This window comes from Callionymus lyra, chromosome 16 (genome assembly GCF_982586985.1).
Source record: "Callionymus lyra chromosome 16, fCalLyr1.hap1.1, whole genome shotgun sequence".
Classification (NCBI taxonomy): domain Eukaryota; kingdom Metazoa; phylum Chordata; class Actinopteri; order Syngnathiformes; family Callionymidae; genus Callionymus; species Callionymus lyra.
The window spans coordinates 14,922,704-14,939,137 of NC_141833.1; the positions used below are offsets into that span (position 1 = coordinate 14,922,704).

Below are 16,434 nucleotides of genomic sequence, written 5' to 3' on the forward strand. Positions count from 1 at the left end.
TTTAATTTTTTTAAATAAATGTTGTTTATAGTCTTATTCCCAGTAGCTCAACAATAAGGTGACGGTTACGGAACTCACACAACCCAGTAGAAGGATAGTTGCCATGAACTTTTTATTGTCGGTTCCTGGTCCCATTATTACAACTTTTTATAGAATTATTATAACTGTAGTAGTATATTAAACTACAACATAGTGGGTAGACATAGTGATACCTTGATTTCGACACCGGTTCCTGAACAAACCAAATAAGTTTCTCTTTAGCCAATTTTCCAGTACATTTCTAGTACTAGCTCACAGAGCTTCTTTATGCTTTTATTGGGAAATTCTTTCCTTTAAAAAAAAAAAGAAAAAAAAAGGTGCGTTGTCACTGTTTTTTTGGGCGTTACCATGGCGAGATCATTTCATAAATCGGTAAACAAGGGCGGCATGTTTTCGCTTGTTAACAACTTGCTACGATTACAGCCCCAGGTTTGATGGTTTTTTTAACAACACATCGCACTTAACCATTAAAGAACACCAGTCAGGTACTGCATTTAGGACGTCCTCAAGGTCAATATCAATATATTTAATGGTAGATTTTGAGCCACTAATGTTTATTTATACATATTTATGTTATCCAGTAGATAATCTTGTCAATGAACGATATTTAAAAGTCAACTTTGACGAGGTTTTCGGTCAAAGCTATTCGTGGTAAAAGCGGCTGAATGTGTAAATCGTACTACGATAATAACACAGTAGAACACAAGAAGAAACTTGTCGCAGTCGATGCGCGACTATAAGCTGCGTGATGACTTAACAACACGCATGTTTGGGCAGAGCCATGATGTGTCAGTTAAACACGGGCGAAGCGCTTTGGAAAACAGAGCTGTCAAAATACTATAATTAGCGGCTGATGAAATATCTCGGAGGTGGGATGTATTTGCACAATGATGGCGAGCACGCAGCTGCCATAAATAGCACCGAGGAATGTTCGGAATCAACATCAATTTCTAGTTGCTATTTTGGACTTGAATGCATCTTCCAAAAGCTCCTTCTTTAACGCCTTCGGCGGAATTATCCTTTTTGGAAAAACATCTTAACCCGTCTAACTAAGTGGCGTCTCACACGCAAAAGACTTTTTTTTTTTTTTTGTTCGCCTCCACGCAACCATTAAGTGGGCGTCGCACAAACTGAAAGCCTCGTCGTCGTCATGGTTATTTTTAGATTAGCAACTGTTTACATTTTTGGGAACGTCGCGGAGAGTTTAAGGATTGATAAACGGTTAATGACTTGAAAACATGTTTCTTGGAGTAAAGTATCTTAAGTTTTAATTGCACAATTCTAATATAACAAATGTGTCCCAGCTACATAGGGCTATACGCGGTAAATACAGCTAAAACTTTAATATTTGGAGTATATTCGGTATGAATTCATAAAACTTTTGTGTCATTTTTGTGTAATTGACGGTAAAATACTAAATCAAATCCAGTTAGCTTTAAAGCTAAAACAACCTGTTCAGTTTACACAAACATTGAAAGCTCTGGTTTATTAACCCTTGTGTTGTCTCAGGGTCAAGCTGACCCGAATGCCTGAAAACAAATGCATTTGTTTCATCCCTTGTGTTGCTTCCAGGTCAAGGTTAACAACCTCCCTGGCTTCCATAAATACAAATTACTTACTTGCTAACTTATATGCAGTGGTGGATGTCGTTCATCTTGAACCAGTGTCAACACAAGGGATACCACAAACACATTTGTGTTCGAGGCCTTAGGGTCACCTTGACCCTGAGATAACACAAGGGTTAAGAAAAGGTAGTTAAAATATATTGTTTGATTTTCTTGCTCCGATTTACTTTTTAGAGCTTTTTTAAAATACATTTCTTTGCTTTAACACTCATTTGTATCCATTAATATGAAGTTAGCTACTGGAACGGCTAACTAGCAACTCGCTATCACTGCATTGATTGGCTCTATTTGATCTATTCAGCAGTGAAACAAATATATTTCAGGGCCAAAATGTTTCTTTTTTACTCTAAAAAGAGAGATTTAGTGAAGTGTTGCTAAAAAAAAGAAGCTAATGAGGATGCTAACAGAAAAGCGTTAGCATTAGCATCAGTTGACAGACTACATATTCGAGAGTTGCTTCTTTAGTCAAAGTTTATTCTGCACAACTCTAAAAAGCGCATTTCTCTCCATACTAGTGTGAGATATTCTTATTAATATATATATATATATATATATATACACACACACACACACACACACACACACACACACACACAGACCTCGGCATTATTGGTAAAGTTACTGAGCCATTGTTGCCATCATCATTAAAAGTAAAAGTAAAAGTGTTAAACTTTGAGAGCCGAGTACATAAAACTCAATTATTGAGGGAAAACCATAAGAAAAGAAGCTGATCTATCATAGACAGAATAATAAATAACAGCAGTATCACAATAGCAACCTCAGTTTTGTTATAATAAACTTGAATTTGAAGGCTAAACGTCGACATCGGCGACTATAAGATCAACGTAAACACGTGCCTGACGGTGCAACGTGTTGCTACATGTGACTTGAAGAATGAATACATGGTATTTAAGCTCTTGTCAGTGTGTGGTTAGTGTCCTGGAATCCTTTTGTGACAAGTTACTTTTTTAGAATAATGATTTCACCTCTGGCTTGATGTCACACAAACATGGTATTACTGGGAGGACAAAAGACAAAACAAACTCTGAGATCAACAGGAGGACGAGCCTTTGTAACAATATATATCTTGAATTCTTAGAGTTATTTTTCTAGTATGTATAAGCTGTTGGTTCACTTGGATCTTGAGACCAAGTTCTGGAGATAAAGAGTCTCTTCAAACTGGGTCAGTGAGGCAAGAACCGAGTCGTAAACCTCGTCATAAACACGGTTTCTTCACAAACGCAATCGTTATTATCACACAACGCATATAAAATCATAATCCATGACCCAGTGAGACGATTTATTTATCATTTACATTATGACTTCTGGACAACTGGAGTCTGATAAAGTGAAATGGAAGTCGACTTTAGAAGATAAGATAACGTTTACACTATGGCTGTTAAAGTTGATAAAGCTTGTATAAAGTTTATCGTTTAAAAAACATCCAGGAACTTGATCACAAACATAAATAGGTCTTTGGTTTCATTCTGATTCATTTCTTCAATTCAAATTATACTTACTTACTATACATATTAATTGTCGATTAGATATTAAATGAAATATAAAAGAGCTAAAAAATATATTTTTGCGAGAATAAATAATACACATTAATAAATAATGAAATGATCAATAACTACAAAATACATAAAACCAAATATATATATTTTCACCCTTGTGATACTTCTTCTGTAAAATCCCATGAGATAAATATTTTAAATTCTTCTTATTTCTTGACTATATACTACTATACTACTATCAAATTATACAGCCTGATTCTATAAAAGAAAACGTGTCAAAGAGAGAAAAAAAATACTTAAAATCATTGACAAGGAAAACATTATTTTAACTCTATCCGTTTTAAATACCTTTGTTAGGAGACAACAATTAAATCCAAATGTTATATGAATTTACTGGTGTTTGTAGTTTGATTAAGAAAACAAATACATTTATTTTTAATTAAAAATATATAGAGAATTTCACGTTTTCACTAGTTATTACCAAAATAGAAGCACAGTGAGATGGAGTCAATTAAAACGGTTAAAAACGTGTAGAAAAGGCAAATATTTTAACGTTATTATTATTACTTTTAATCAAAATGAATAGCAATTAAAAGTTTTAGCAGTAAATACTGACCGAAATGTTGTTGAATTGCTGGGATCTGTTTTTCCTTTCACCACTATAGTCTTACTTCAACTGTAAAGTGTCTTGAGATAACTTAGTTATGATTACACACTTTAAATAAAATGGAATTGAAAATCAGACTCGGAATACCCGCATTTTTACTCGATAAAAATCGATATAAAACACTTCTTCGTTAAATGGCGCCCCCTGTCTGTCTCGGGCGGAACACCTGCACAGGTGAGCTTTAACCTGAACACACGGGTTCACTCGTTGTTGATCAAACACCTGGGAGCGAATGTGGATATAATTACACTTTATTGTACGACAGACACGCGATGTGGTGAGATCTCGAAGTCTCGCAGACTCCGCCCCCCCACACACCACGAGGGGGGGGGGGCGGAGTCCCTCAGGTGAGCTATAAACTCCCGCGCGCGCTCGCGGCTGCAGGTGAGAGGCTCCGGCAGGTGCAGGGAGGATGAAGCTGGAGGTCTTGTGCGGGAAGGTGTCGAGGACCAGCGAGTCTCCTCCTGAAGAGGAGCTCGGCTCGGATGGAGACTGCGTCCCTCACAGTCCAGTATCTCCCAAGTCCAAGCCGTACACCCGGAGACCCAAACCCCCTTTCTCCTACATCGCCCTGATCGCCATGGCCATCCGGGACTCCCCCACGGGCCGCCTGACCCTGGCGGAGATCAACGAGTACCTGATGAAGAAGTTCCCCTTCTTCAGGGGGACCTACACCGGCTGGAGGAACTCGGTGCGCCACAACCTGTCCCTCAACGACTGCTTCCTGAAGGTGCTCCGGGACCCGTCCAGGCCCTGGGGCAAGGACAACTACTGGATGTTGAACCCGCACAGCGAGTACACGTTCGCGGACGGCGTGTTCCGGCGCCGGAGGAAGCGCCTTAACCGGGTCCTGGCAGGACCTCCCGAGGGCTCGCGGGCCACGGACGAGACGCGGGTGAGCAGCTGCGGGGCGACCAGGATGAAACCCGGGGTGAAGTTCACCAGCTCGTTCTCCATCGACAGCATCCTCAGCAGACCCTTCGTCAAGGACCCCGGGGCGGTTCGAACCCCCTTCCTCTTGGCGCATCCTCCTCCACCTGTGACCCGGCCCAAGGACTTATGGTCTGCGCATGCGTACAGAGGACGTTTTCTACAAGAGGGGTCAACATTTTAACGCACAAAAAAAAAGGATTTCATCATCTGAGTTAATACTTCCAGATCACATTGTTGTTGTATTTAAAGTATTTTTTATATATAATGTTAATTATTATTTGTGTTTCTATGATGGAAATGTTACTGAACTGTGATGGAATAAAACATGTTTTGTATCGTGGTTTCGTTTCTGTTTCTAATATGTTCAAAGTAACACAAACTAAATTAAAGGATAAATCCCGTAAATTCAACTTCTAAATAGAAAACAATAATAATTGACTTGATTTAAAAACAAAAAACATTCGGATGTTTCAATTTAATGTACAAATATCTTTAAAATAAAGAAAACACATTTTTTTCTTATTCTTTACATTTCTTTCCCAGCTACACAGGGTTAAATTGTGCCACTATAATGTTGAAAATACCAAAAAAAAAAAAAATCAATAAAAAGTGAATCAAATAAAAAAAACAATAAAACAATTAAAAGTAAATTTAGTTAAAAAAAAAAAAATTATATTCGCTACACAAATGTATCTTTTATTTTTTACTTTATCATTTTAGATTCCTGGGAGGCTATCCCAGCTATCCAGGGTTACAATGATTCCTCCATTACGATAAAAATACAAACAAACAAAAACAACAATAGTTGTAAATAAAAACAGTGAATCATTAAAAAAGTTCGTAATTGCATTTATCTTTGAAATGATAAAGTAAAAAACATATTTTTCATAGATTCCTGGGAGGCAGTCCCAGCTACACAGGGTTAAACTGCTGTCTCTATAATGATGAAAATACCTTAAACATTAAAAATAAATAAATAAAAAACATTTCAGAAAGGACGATTTTATATTTTTTGTTGTTTTTAATTATGATTAACACGATACACAAATGTTTGAAACGATCAGGTAGAAATATTTATTATGTTGTATTTTTTTTAGATTCTTGGAAGGCTATCCCAGCTACTCAGGGTTAAATGCTGCCCCCATTATGTTTAAAATACCACAAACAAAGTTAAACGATTAAAACTGTTAACATTAATAAACTATAATTTTATATTAAAAAATGAATTAAAATGAATAGAAATGACCAAGATTATATATATTTTTTAAATTAAACGTTGTTTTGTTATTCACGTAAAAATCAATTATACTAATGTCTCAAAATGTTGGAATAAATTGACTTTATTTTCGGGTAAACGTCAATTTCCTTCCCTCAGCCTCGCTCTGCTGAGAAAGAGGGTCGTGGGAGGGGATTTGTTTTTACTCCACTGAGTGTCCGGCTTCTAGTCTGGATCCTGGCCAGATGGGGAGGGAGCAAACCTCGCGCCGGACACTTTCTTGGAGGGGGTGTTTGGGGGGTTCGATGGGCAGAGAGGATCCACTCAGACGCGGATCGGTGGTCGACTTTGAGCAGAAGGAACTCTTTGGGGGGCTTCACGCGCTCTCACTCCGGCCATGGACAGATGGAGGACGCAGCGGAAGTCTAGAGGGACTCTGAGGAACCATGTCTGAGGAGCGCTCCCACGAACTCTTGGACCCGTCCGGACCGGTGGCTCCTCTGGGCCAGGACCTGCTGATGGAGAAAGCCAAGAAGGGGAACTCTGGCTTGCGGCGCCCGGAGAAGCCCCCCTACTCTTACATCGCCCTCATCGTGATGGCGATCCAGAGCGCGCCCAGCAAGAGGCTGACCCTGAGCGAGATCTACCAGTTCCTGCAGGCCCGGTTCTCCTTCTTCAGGGGCTCCTACCAGGGCTGGAAGAACTCGGTCCGACACAACCTGTCCCTGAACGAGTGCTTCATCAAGTTGCCCAAGGGCCTGGGCAGACCGGGCAAGGGCCACTACTGGACCATCGACCCCGGGAGCGAGTTCATGTTCGAGGAGGGCTCGTTCCGGCGCAGACCCCGCGGGTTCCGAAGGAAGTGTCAGGTGCTGAAGCCCATGTACCGGATGGTGAACGGGATCGGGTTCGGCGCCTCCATGCTGGCGCACAACTTCGACCTGCAGTCGTACCACGGCAGCTACGAGGACGTGCTGGGGGGTCAGACCGCGGGGGGGTTCGAAGGTCATCACCTGCCCTACGTGCCCGCGGGCTCGGCGTGCGCGGCGGCGGGTTCTGGCGCGGACTCGAGCGGACCCCTGACGCCCTCCACCGCCATGCTGGACTGCCAATACTCGAACTGGAGCTCGCCCTCGTACCCCAAGCAGCCGCTGACTTCGGGGACCCCCGCGCACTCCGCCATACAGTCGGGGATGACGTCATACCCCGTGGATCAAAGCTATCTGCATCACAGTGGACGAGATCCCACTGAGGTCCCAGGTACTTGAGCTGAGTCAGCGAATCTGATATTTATATTATTTATATTAAAACTGAATTAAAAAGTTACTGAAAACCTTTGATTTTTAAATACTTATGTACAGACGATTATTATTCGTTTTCCTGATGATATTAATTCTTAATAGAATAATTAAATGTGAAAAATCCACTCGCTGTTTTTGAGCTCACGCTGAGGTTTATTAAAACGTTGTCTCCATACGTAAGAGATTATACATTTAACATGTTCCAAATATTTCATTTTATATTCAATTAAAATATATATAATCGCTTTCCCACTGATATATTCAAAGGTGATATAAAATGGGTAAATTATCGGGGCGTTGCATCATCAAATACATAAGAGAATAATAAATATTAATAAGTGGAAGATGTACAGTACGTTAAATAAAATATATATATATATATATATATATATAACGTACAGATAAATTCTAATAAAATAACCACGAAAGCCTTTTTTCCCTCGTCAATCTTCTAAAGCTAAACGTTTCCTTTCATTTAAATAATAAATTATTAAAATATATGATAAATAACCTTGAAAATCAAATTTGTTTTACTAGTTTACCATTATAAAATAACATATCTAATAGCAGTATCAGAAACGTTTAATGCCAGTGTTGTAAACAAAACATAGGATTTATATGTGTGGTGTCAGTACAGAACAAAAGTAAATCAATAAATCTAAATATTTTTAAATAAACGCCTTTTTGTAACAGTTTGATTCTATAAAAGAAAAGTGTCAAATAAAGAGCAATAACCTTCTATATTAGTTCATCAGAAAAAGGAGGAAAAACCTTGTGAATTTAACCAAAAGTGTGTGTAACCTGTGTGTCTCGTGTGTTTCCAGTGGGCCTCTCTAGGTACTCCAACCACTCCGCTCCAGTGTGCGACAGAAAAGATCTTCTTCTGAACCTCAACGGATTTCCTTCTTTCCACTCGAACGCAGGAGCGTCTTATTATCAGCAGCTGCATCATCACCAGACTTCCTACCAGGACGTCAAGCCGTGCGTCATGTGACTCTTCGGGATTGTATTTACTCGATTATTACTTCCAAATAAAGACGTACATCACTGAGGGTCTCAGCATCCATTAGGACACTGCATCCATTATAACGTCATCTTTATAACACGATAAATATATTTATTTAGATCTTGATATTTTGTCTACAGTAAATAAATCGTCCGAAAAACCGGAACATTTGATAAAAGTGGATAAATTATACCACAAACTAAAATATATTTGTTAAAAAATGAAGACTTTTTTTTTAGGAGAAAATGTACTAAACGCGTTTAGTTATTTCTTTAAATATTCATTTTTTTATATACTTGCTTTGATTTTCCATCCATCCAGTGGTGGCACAAGGCTTTATGCAGTTTAAATATTACATGAATACATCTGGATTGTTGTGTTATGTATGTATAAAACATTAAAATTAAGTACAATTCTTAAATATATCATTTTAAAAAAGATTACGAAGGAAAAAAGTTTCTTGGGCTCTACGCATTTCTCTGTTGAGATCGGTACACATTTTATGGGCAAAACAGATGGATATACAATAAAATGTGTCGATGGATATACAATAAAATGTGTCGATAAATACATCGATAAACAACTTGTGGAGAGAAATCGATGCTGGAACGTCAATAAAATAAATAATTGAATGAACTAAATTTAAGACGGTGCGTCCCTCTCAAGATCGTCGGTCTTTGCTGCCCTCTAGCGACAGGTTCAAGTAATACAATTCAAAGTTCTGCAACTGTTTAATTTCTTTCAAACCTGTTTATTTGTAACGAGTGTGTCAATGGAAACGTTTCATTTCATTCTGAACCTGCCTCGCTATTCATTTACAAGAAGGAATCAATGGTAACATTCACACACACAGAGACAAAACAAACATTTAATTTCCTTAAATTAGTCAAAATGTCTCTTATTTACACGTTAAATCCCCTAGAATATGTTTACTCACTCACTTTGATGGTCCCTGCTCTTACTTCGGAAGTTATGATCCAAATATTTTCGCTAAATGAAGGGATAAAAGGCTTTATCTTTTGGAACTCTAGAAATAAATTCGAAGGGACAGCTTTTTCCCTCCTTAAGTGCCGCCATCTTTATTGTTGCGCCTGCGCAGAGAGACGTACTGCTGCTCGACGGTAAGAAAGGTTTTTTTTTTCAAGACAACTGACAATCCCACTGTCCAATAAAATATAAATCTGATTTGCTCTACATCTGGTTCGAAGTTTTGTTCCGATCTACAAACCTGCAGGTGATCTCCAGGTGAGTGTCTGGAATATGGGCGTGGCCTCAAGCCAGTCAGAACCAATAACCAGGCGACTGTTGTGTTTGTCTCTGGGCTCAACCTTGTGAAAGGCCTTTAAAGAAGGCGCACATTATAATGGGTGTAATATTTTACCCGAGGGAAAAAAAATTATTCGGTGGTAAATGAGTTAAACAGTTCGTTCATTAAATTAAATTAACTGACCCCTAGTGATCGCTGACTTCTCAAGCTGCAGTTCAGTAGCGCCATCAGCTGGCCAGCGTGAGTATAAAATAGGTTTTACATTGTAACGTGGTATTTTGAGGTAAGTTTTATATTTAAAAAAATTGAATGTCAAACTCAAACATAGGAGGGGTCAAAAATATTTCAACAGTTTAAGTCACGAGCCAAACAAAATGTATATTTTCTGTACTGTAACAGGAAGTATGAGTGAGATGTCAACTTTTTTTTTTACGCCTGGGTCACAATCGATCTTATTTATCTCCGTGTTTATACTTCTTAACCAAACACTTGCATCAAATCTCTTTCCTTTAAAATTAGATTAGATCAACTTTATTGATCCCCCTGGAGGTCAGGCAGCAACACATACGATAGATTCATGAAACAAGAACAAGAACAAAGAGCAATAAAAAGAACTGACCCCAAACTCAGAATTGTACAATCTAATAGCACGAGGAATGGATGAGTCCTTGAGTCTATAAGTGTTGCATCATGGGAGAGACATTCGTGCTCCATCTGGTTCTCTGTTCACTGATGACAGTGTTCAGAGGATGACTGTCATCATCCATGATGGACAGTAGTTTGTTCAATGATCTCCTCTCAGCAACTGTCACCAGTGAGTCCAGCTTCATGCCAAACACAGCGCCAGACCTTCTGATCAACCTGTTGACTCTCCTCTTGGACACATTTCCACCCCAACACACCACAGCATAGAACAGGACACTGGCCACCACAGACTGGTAGAACATGCAGAGGAGCTTCTTGCAGATGTTAATGATCGAAGCCTCCTCAGAAAGTACAGTCTACTCTGAACTTTCTTATATGTGTGTTGCAGGACCAGTTTACTGTCCAGCCACACACTGAGGTACTTATAGTTGTCAACTATCTCCACCTCTGATGGACACTTAGTCCTGGACCTCCCAAAGTCCAAGACCAGCTCCTTGGTTTTTGAAAATCGTTTTGTTAGTCCCATAACGATTGATCTTCTTTTCATCAGGGCCACATCAAACTGTCATGATCAGGGCCGGGTCTAGGCAGGGGCAAGAGGGGGCCTGGCCCCCTCAAATAAATGTTGTGCCCCCTCAAACTTACATGTAAGTAAGTAAGTAACAGCACAATGCCCCCTCAAGATTTGTGGCTGCCCCCTCATACATGCCTGTCTAGACCCGGCCCTGGTCATGACGTAAACGTCTCACTGAAAACGTACTTCACCAATAAAGACAGTTGGATCTCAAACTGTGTCCTATGTATGTGTCCTTGCTCTGTCCACAAGGTGGCAGCAGCTAATAAAAAATGTGCTGTAGTCGAACTTTTCCTTCTAATGTTCAGTTCATCGGGTCAACGTAAACTTTTACGTTAGTTCGGAGGGGAAATTTGCCTTTTATAAAAATGTTAATAGAAAGATATATCTTTACACGTTTTAGTTTAAAATATTTACTTGAAAATTGGTTACATTTTTTATATATGTGCTGAATCAGAATTCATCAGTTACATTTCCGCATATAAGGAATTTGCTTAATTGTACAAAATTCAACATGAAACAATAAAATGTCAAACATCAATAAAATAAAATAAATACTTCTTCACATATTTACCACATCAAAACAAGTACGTGCACTCGTTGTTTGTTTGTAAAGTGTCTTTGTGTGTCCAAAAGGCGTTATAAAAATACGTTGTGTTATCGTTATTATTATTATTATTATTATTATTATTATTATTATTATTATTATTATTATTATTATTATTATGTGCGGTTTAGTTTAGTTTGTGAGACTGTCGATATAAAACGCAATTATACACGTTCAAACACACGTAAAAAAAATCTGTATCACCATTATTTTTGCCATAAAAATGCAGTATAAAGTATTTTATAACGATTAAAAAATACATTTTTTTGAACATGGTTAGAGTGCATTTCGCAAACACTCGCAAGTTTTTCCCCTTATCCACCACTAGGTGTCGCCTCGCGCGCACTTATATTCAAAGGTGGCCGCACTCGTTTGCGTCTTCAAATGTTTATTGACTTTCGTGGTTTTGTTTGCTTATTTATTCACCCTCTTTTATAAACATCAAATTGCATCGGTGACAACGAGTAATAAGTGCAAGTTTATGTTAAATAAGAAACGTAAAAAATACTTTTGTAACATTCTTTCGTAGTTCAAATGTGATAGTTAAAAATATATATATTAGCGTTTGCAAATCGTGTTTAATGAAGTCAAAATACTTCTCCATTATTTCTGAACGGAGGACGGTTTAAATTCTAACACGTATATAATAGAGTTACTTGTCGGTGTCTCGGTGGCGGTACCTCAAAATTATGAGAGGTTTTTTAGGGGTGGGTGGGCAGGTCGGGTATTAAGTGAAAAGGCCCCTCGTGAACTGTGTCAACAGCCCGGGGGCGCTGGGAAAGGTTCATGCCCGGGTCCATGTAAGGAGAAACCGGGCCACTGCACGGACATTTAATTAAGACGCCCTGCTGCGGATTACACCGATATTACACTGTAACTGTGTCTCGCTATGACGCGCTGCTCGGTCCTCGCACTGCGGGGGAAAGTACCGAGGCCTCTGTGTCAAAATATCCTCCAAAAAAAGGTTTTTTTAACGCAGCATATTTAATGAAGCGACGTGTCGCGTTTGACCCATTTGGCCCCCAGTATCTTGAATAAACTCTCACGCCTTCGTTCACCGTCAGGACCCCCAAAAGTTCGCCTTAATTCCCGTGTTAATGAGATCAGTCCACACCTCCCACTGCTGCGCCCACTTTGATCTCACGCACGCACACACGCACCCCTTTTTTTTCCTGTGGGGTGGGGTATCTGAAGAAGAGCCATTTGGTGATGGACCTCGTATTTCAATTCATCATCAATTTAACCATCATTCACAGTCCTAGAGTCTGATTCAAATAGATGTAGTTTTATTTTGATTTCCAAAAGTACCTCGATGTATTTTCTTCCTCAGACAAAACTTCATGATTTATTATTTTAGCGCCACTAGTGGGAACTTAATACTAATAATACGGTCTTGATATTTCGTCAAAGTTAAAGTAATTGCAGCTACAGAAAATACTACAGTAATACATAAACTAAATAAGCAGTGATCGAGTAGAAATTAATGATACTCTAGCGTTCTTGGAATGTAGTTTAAGGATCCCCATTATTTAATGTAGATTTAGTAGTAGCTGTACTAATAGTAGTCGAAAAAGTAGTTTTAGATTAAGTTTTTTTTTTTACCTTAAAAAAATATATTTGAATAGCATAAGTTGGAAGTAAAGTTGCACTTATTACACTTATTTAATGACAAATAAATTCAAGTAAAAACACATGAAGTAAACCAACAGTAGCGAGTACTAATAAACCTATTATAATACTCGTTAATAAAATACTAAGAACAGTAGATATATGCAGTAAAGCCGTGTTGCTGAAGCGTGTAGTTGTAGAATAAAACCCAGTGGTGGCGCTCGATTGGACTAATATTGTCTGTTTTACTTAAATATATACGAACAATAAATCAGATATTATTGCGGGACTTGTATTCTTTTATTTTTAGTCGAAATGTTGAGTTGAAAGATTAAAAAAAAGGTCATTTATTTCGAAATCATGTTTGAATTGTAAGTATCTGTAAAAATGAATTAAATACTAAACAATATGAATTGATTTAAATGTATATTATTCATTATATGGAGTTACTACTACAATTAGTTTTAATAGTTATAGTTTCTCGTTTATTAATATTAATTGATTATTATTATTTTTAATTCATATTCATGGGGGTGCACTTCGAAGTGTCTTTCCTCCACGCGAGTGGTTCTGTCGCGTCTGATCGTGGGGCTGAAGTGGGCCGGGAGTTCCCGACACCTCCTCCTCCTCCTCCTCCAGAACCCCTCGCTCCTCATTGGTCCAGACCGCGGGCTTCTCAGGGGAGGAGCTGATTGGAGGAGCAGCGAGAAAAAAAAGAAGGAAGGAATTTAACTCCGCAAAAAGTCCTGACGGATTTCCAAAAGTTCCGAACTTTTCCAGTGAGCCAGCAGAGATGGGGACTGCTTAGAACCTGGAGAACCTTTGAGAGATTTTTAAAGCAGAGCTTTTTTTCGGGGGATTTTTTTTTAATTCTTGGAGGATTTTTCTAAAAAAAAAAAGACAAAATGCAGGCTCGGTACTCCGTCTCAAGCCCGAACTCTCTGGGCGTCGTTCCGTACATCAGCGGTGACCCGAGCTACTACCGGGCGGCGGCGGGCGGCGGGTACACCGGGATGCCCGCGCCCATGAACATGTACCCCCATCACGAGCAGTACCCGGCCAGCATGGCCCGGGCGTACGGACCTTACACCCCGCAGCCTCAGCCCAAGGACATGGTGAAACCCCCTTACTCGTACATCGCCCTCATCACCATGGCGATCCAGAACTCCCCGGACAAGAAGGTGACCCTGAACGGGATCTATCAGTTCATCATGGAGCGGTTCCCCTTCTACCGGGACAACAAGCAGGGCTGGCAGAACTCCATCCGACACAACCTGTCCCTCAACGAGTGCTTCGTCAAAGTCCCCCGCGACGACAAGAAGCCCGGCAAAGGCAGCTACTGGACCCTGGACCCGGACTCCTACAACATGTTCGAGAACGGCAGCTTCCTGCGGAGGCGCAGGAGGTTCAAGAAGAAGGACGTCCTGAAGGAGAAAGAGGAGCGTCTGCAGAAGGACGTGGTCCCGAGCCGACAGACGACCCGGGGGGACCAGGAGGTGCAAGGGTCGCAGCCGGTCCGGGTCCAGGATATTAAGACGGAGAACGGGACCATGACGCCGCCGCAGGCCGACTCGCCGTCGCTGGTGCCGAAGATCGAGAGTCCGGACAGCAGCAGCAGCATGTCCAGCGGGAGTCCCAACAGCATCCCGTCCGCCCGGTCCATCAACCTGGACAGCACCGAGCAGCAGCACCAGCACCAGCAGCAGCAGCACCAGCACCACTCCTCGCAGGGCTTCAGCGTGGACAACATCATGACCTCGCTGCGCGGGTCCCCGCAGGGCGCCACCGAACTCCCGCCGAACCTCATCCCGTCCACCAGGTCGCTCTCCTCCTTGAACTACTCCCCGAGCCAGACCTCGGTGTACAGCTCCCCCTGCACCCAGAACTCCACTACCTCCACCTACCATTGCAACATGCAGGCCATGAGCCTGTACGCCGGGGAGCGACCCAACCACCTGGTACCGGCCACCACCACCGTGGACGAGACGCTGCCAGACTACTCGGTCACGACCACCTCCTCGTCCTCGCTGACCCACGGCAACCTGAACCAGGAGGGTCACCATCCGCACCAGGGCCGGCTGACGTCGTGGTACCTGAACCAGGCCGGGGATCTGGGCCACCTCGGAGCCGCGTACCCGACGCAGCAGCAGAACTTCCACTCGGTTCGGGAGATGTTCGAGTCCCAGAGGCTCGGCTTGAATAACTCGCCGGTGAATGGGAATAACAGCTGTCAGATGTCGTTTCCAGCGGGTCAGTCCCTCTATCGCACTTCTGGAGCTTTCGTTTACGACTGCAGCAAGTTCTGACCCGAAGCAAACTCTCCTCCTCACTCTTAGTACCGACATTTATCACCCGACAGACTCACAAAACGTTTCTAAACAACAGTGTTACCACACAAAAAATGACACGTAAGTCTCTTTTTTATTTTTGTGTTTTAAAAAGGTCTGTCACTTTTTTTCCTGTCCTGAACATTTTTGTGCATATAGTAATTTATTTCTAAAAACTGTAGCCGGATATTATGGACCAAAACACCGACAAACAAGTGTTTCTAAATTTGTTTTAATTATCAAAAATAAGAAACGTTCCATTATATATATATAAAAAAAAAACGTGACTGACGTGTGTATCACATTTGAACCATTCATTTGTTGGAAAGTTTCTTTTTTTTTTTTTTTTTTGAAGGATTTTTCTTTGTTTGTTTAATAAATTGACATTTTTATGTGACTTAAATTTACGGCTGGTTTCTTGCAAGCGGTTAATAATTAACAGTTTGTTATTCACAACGATGTTGTTCAAAAAACAAAAAAAAACTAACATTGATATTACGATATATCGATTATATCGTATAATTGACAAATATAAAAAACACAATCGACAACTCGGGTTTTTTTCGTGATCATGTTTACATTTTTTTTTAGGTATTTATAAAATATAAAATGCGTACAATTCCTGCTAAATTAAAATATAATAAACGAAAAAATAAAATAACATTTCTGAATTAATTCAGAGATAAAAATGGCAAATAAAAGCTATATTTAATAAAAGAACAATTGTTTTTGTACTTCTTTAGGTGAATAGTCGCAGTAAGTACCTGCACGGATTAATATTCTGTATATGAAACGTACAATACTTTATAATGGTCATATTTATTTTTGAATGCTTTTGTGAATATAACATTAAAATTAACAAACGAAATGATTGTTGTTTTTTTTAAATAAAAAAAATATAACGTAATCGGTTTCTTATATTTTCTTATGAAATCCACAAATATCAGTATTTTATTTTATAAGTTATTATTATATTACAGCAAAAATAAACCACTTTTTTTTTTACCAACTCGCCCGTCATATATTAACAAAACAAAAGTTTGTTAATAAAGTATTAACATAAGCGATTTCAACTATTTGATTTTACAGTTTTATTTATATA

The 16,434-nt window shown here is 39.8% G+C and overlaps 3 protein-coding genes across 4 annotated transcripts; all 3 read left to right on the top strand.

Moving 5' to 3' along the window:
• The first annotated feature begins 4,242 nt into the window (after positions 1 to 4,242).
• On the top strand, positions 4,243 to 5,121 carry foxq1a (forkhead box Q1a). 2 transcript variants are annotated; one of them, XM_087811058.1, is made up of 2 exons: positions 4,243 to 4,743; positions 4,812 to 5,121. In XM_087811058.1, the coding sequence occupies exons 1-2, from the start codon at positions 4,261 to 4,263 to the stop codon at positions 4,995 to 4,997; spliced, it is 669 nt and encodes a 222-aa protein (XP_087667184.1). In that variant the 5' UTR covers positions 4,243 to 4,260; the 3' UTR covers positions 4,998 to 5,121. The 2 variants fall into 2 exon arrangements, with proteins under 2 accessions (XP_087667184.1, XP_087667182.1); XM_087811056.1 differs by having other exon boundaries at positions 4,243 to 5,121.
• Positions 5,122 to 6,321: 1,200 nt separating this feature from the next.
• On the top strand, positions 6,322 to 8,346 carry foxf2a (forkhead box F2a). Its single transcript, XM_087810991.1, has 2 exons — positions 6,322 to 7,257; positions 8,123 to 8,346. The coding sequence occupies exons 1-2, from the start codon at positions 6,444 to 6,446 to the stop codon at positions 8,290 to 8,292; spliced, it is 984 nt and encodes a 327-aa protein (XP_087667117.1). The 5' UTR covers positions 6,322 to 6,443; the 3' UTR covers positions 8,293 to 8,346.
• Positions 8,347 to 13,732: 5,386 nt separating this feature from the next.
• Positions 13,733 to 15,313, top strand: foxc1a (forkhead box C1a). Its single transcript, XM_087811641.1, has one exon. The coding sequence runs from the start codon at positions 13,911 to 13,913 to the stop codon at positions 15,309 to 15,311; it is 1,401 nt and encodes a 466-aa protein (XP_087667767.1). The 5' UTR covers positions 13,733 to 13,910; the 3' UTR covers positions 15,312 to 15,313.
• The last annotated feature ends 1,121 nt before the right edge of the window (positions 15,314 to 16,434 follow it).

Excerpts from the sequence above, each read along its gene's own strand:
- foxf2a (XM_087810991.1), top strand. The coding sequence starts at position 6,444 with ATGTCTGAGGAGCGCTCCCACGAACTCTTGGACCCGTCCGGACCGGTG. Across the intron at positions 7,258-8,122 it reads AGATCCCACTGAGGTCCCAG|TGGGCCTCTCTAGGTACTCC; the intron begins GTACTTGAGCTG and ends GTGTGTTTCCAG.
- foxq1a (XM_087811056.1), top strand. The coding sequence starts at position 4,261 with ATGAAGCTGGAGGTCTTGTGCGGGAAGGTGTCGAGGACCAGCGAGTCT.
- foxc1a (XM_087811641.1), top strand. The coding sequence starts at position 13,911 with ATGCAGGCTCGGTACTCCGTCTCAAGCCCGAACTCTCTGGGCGTCGTT.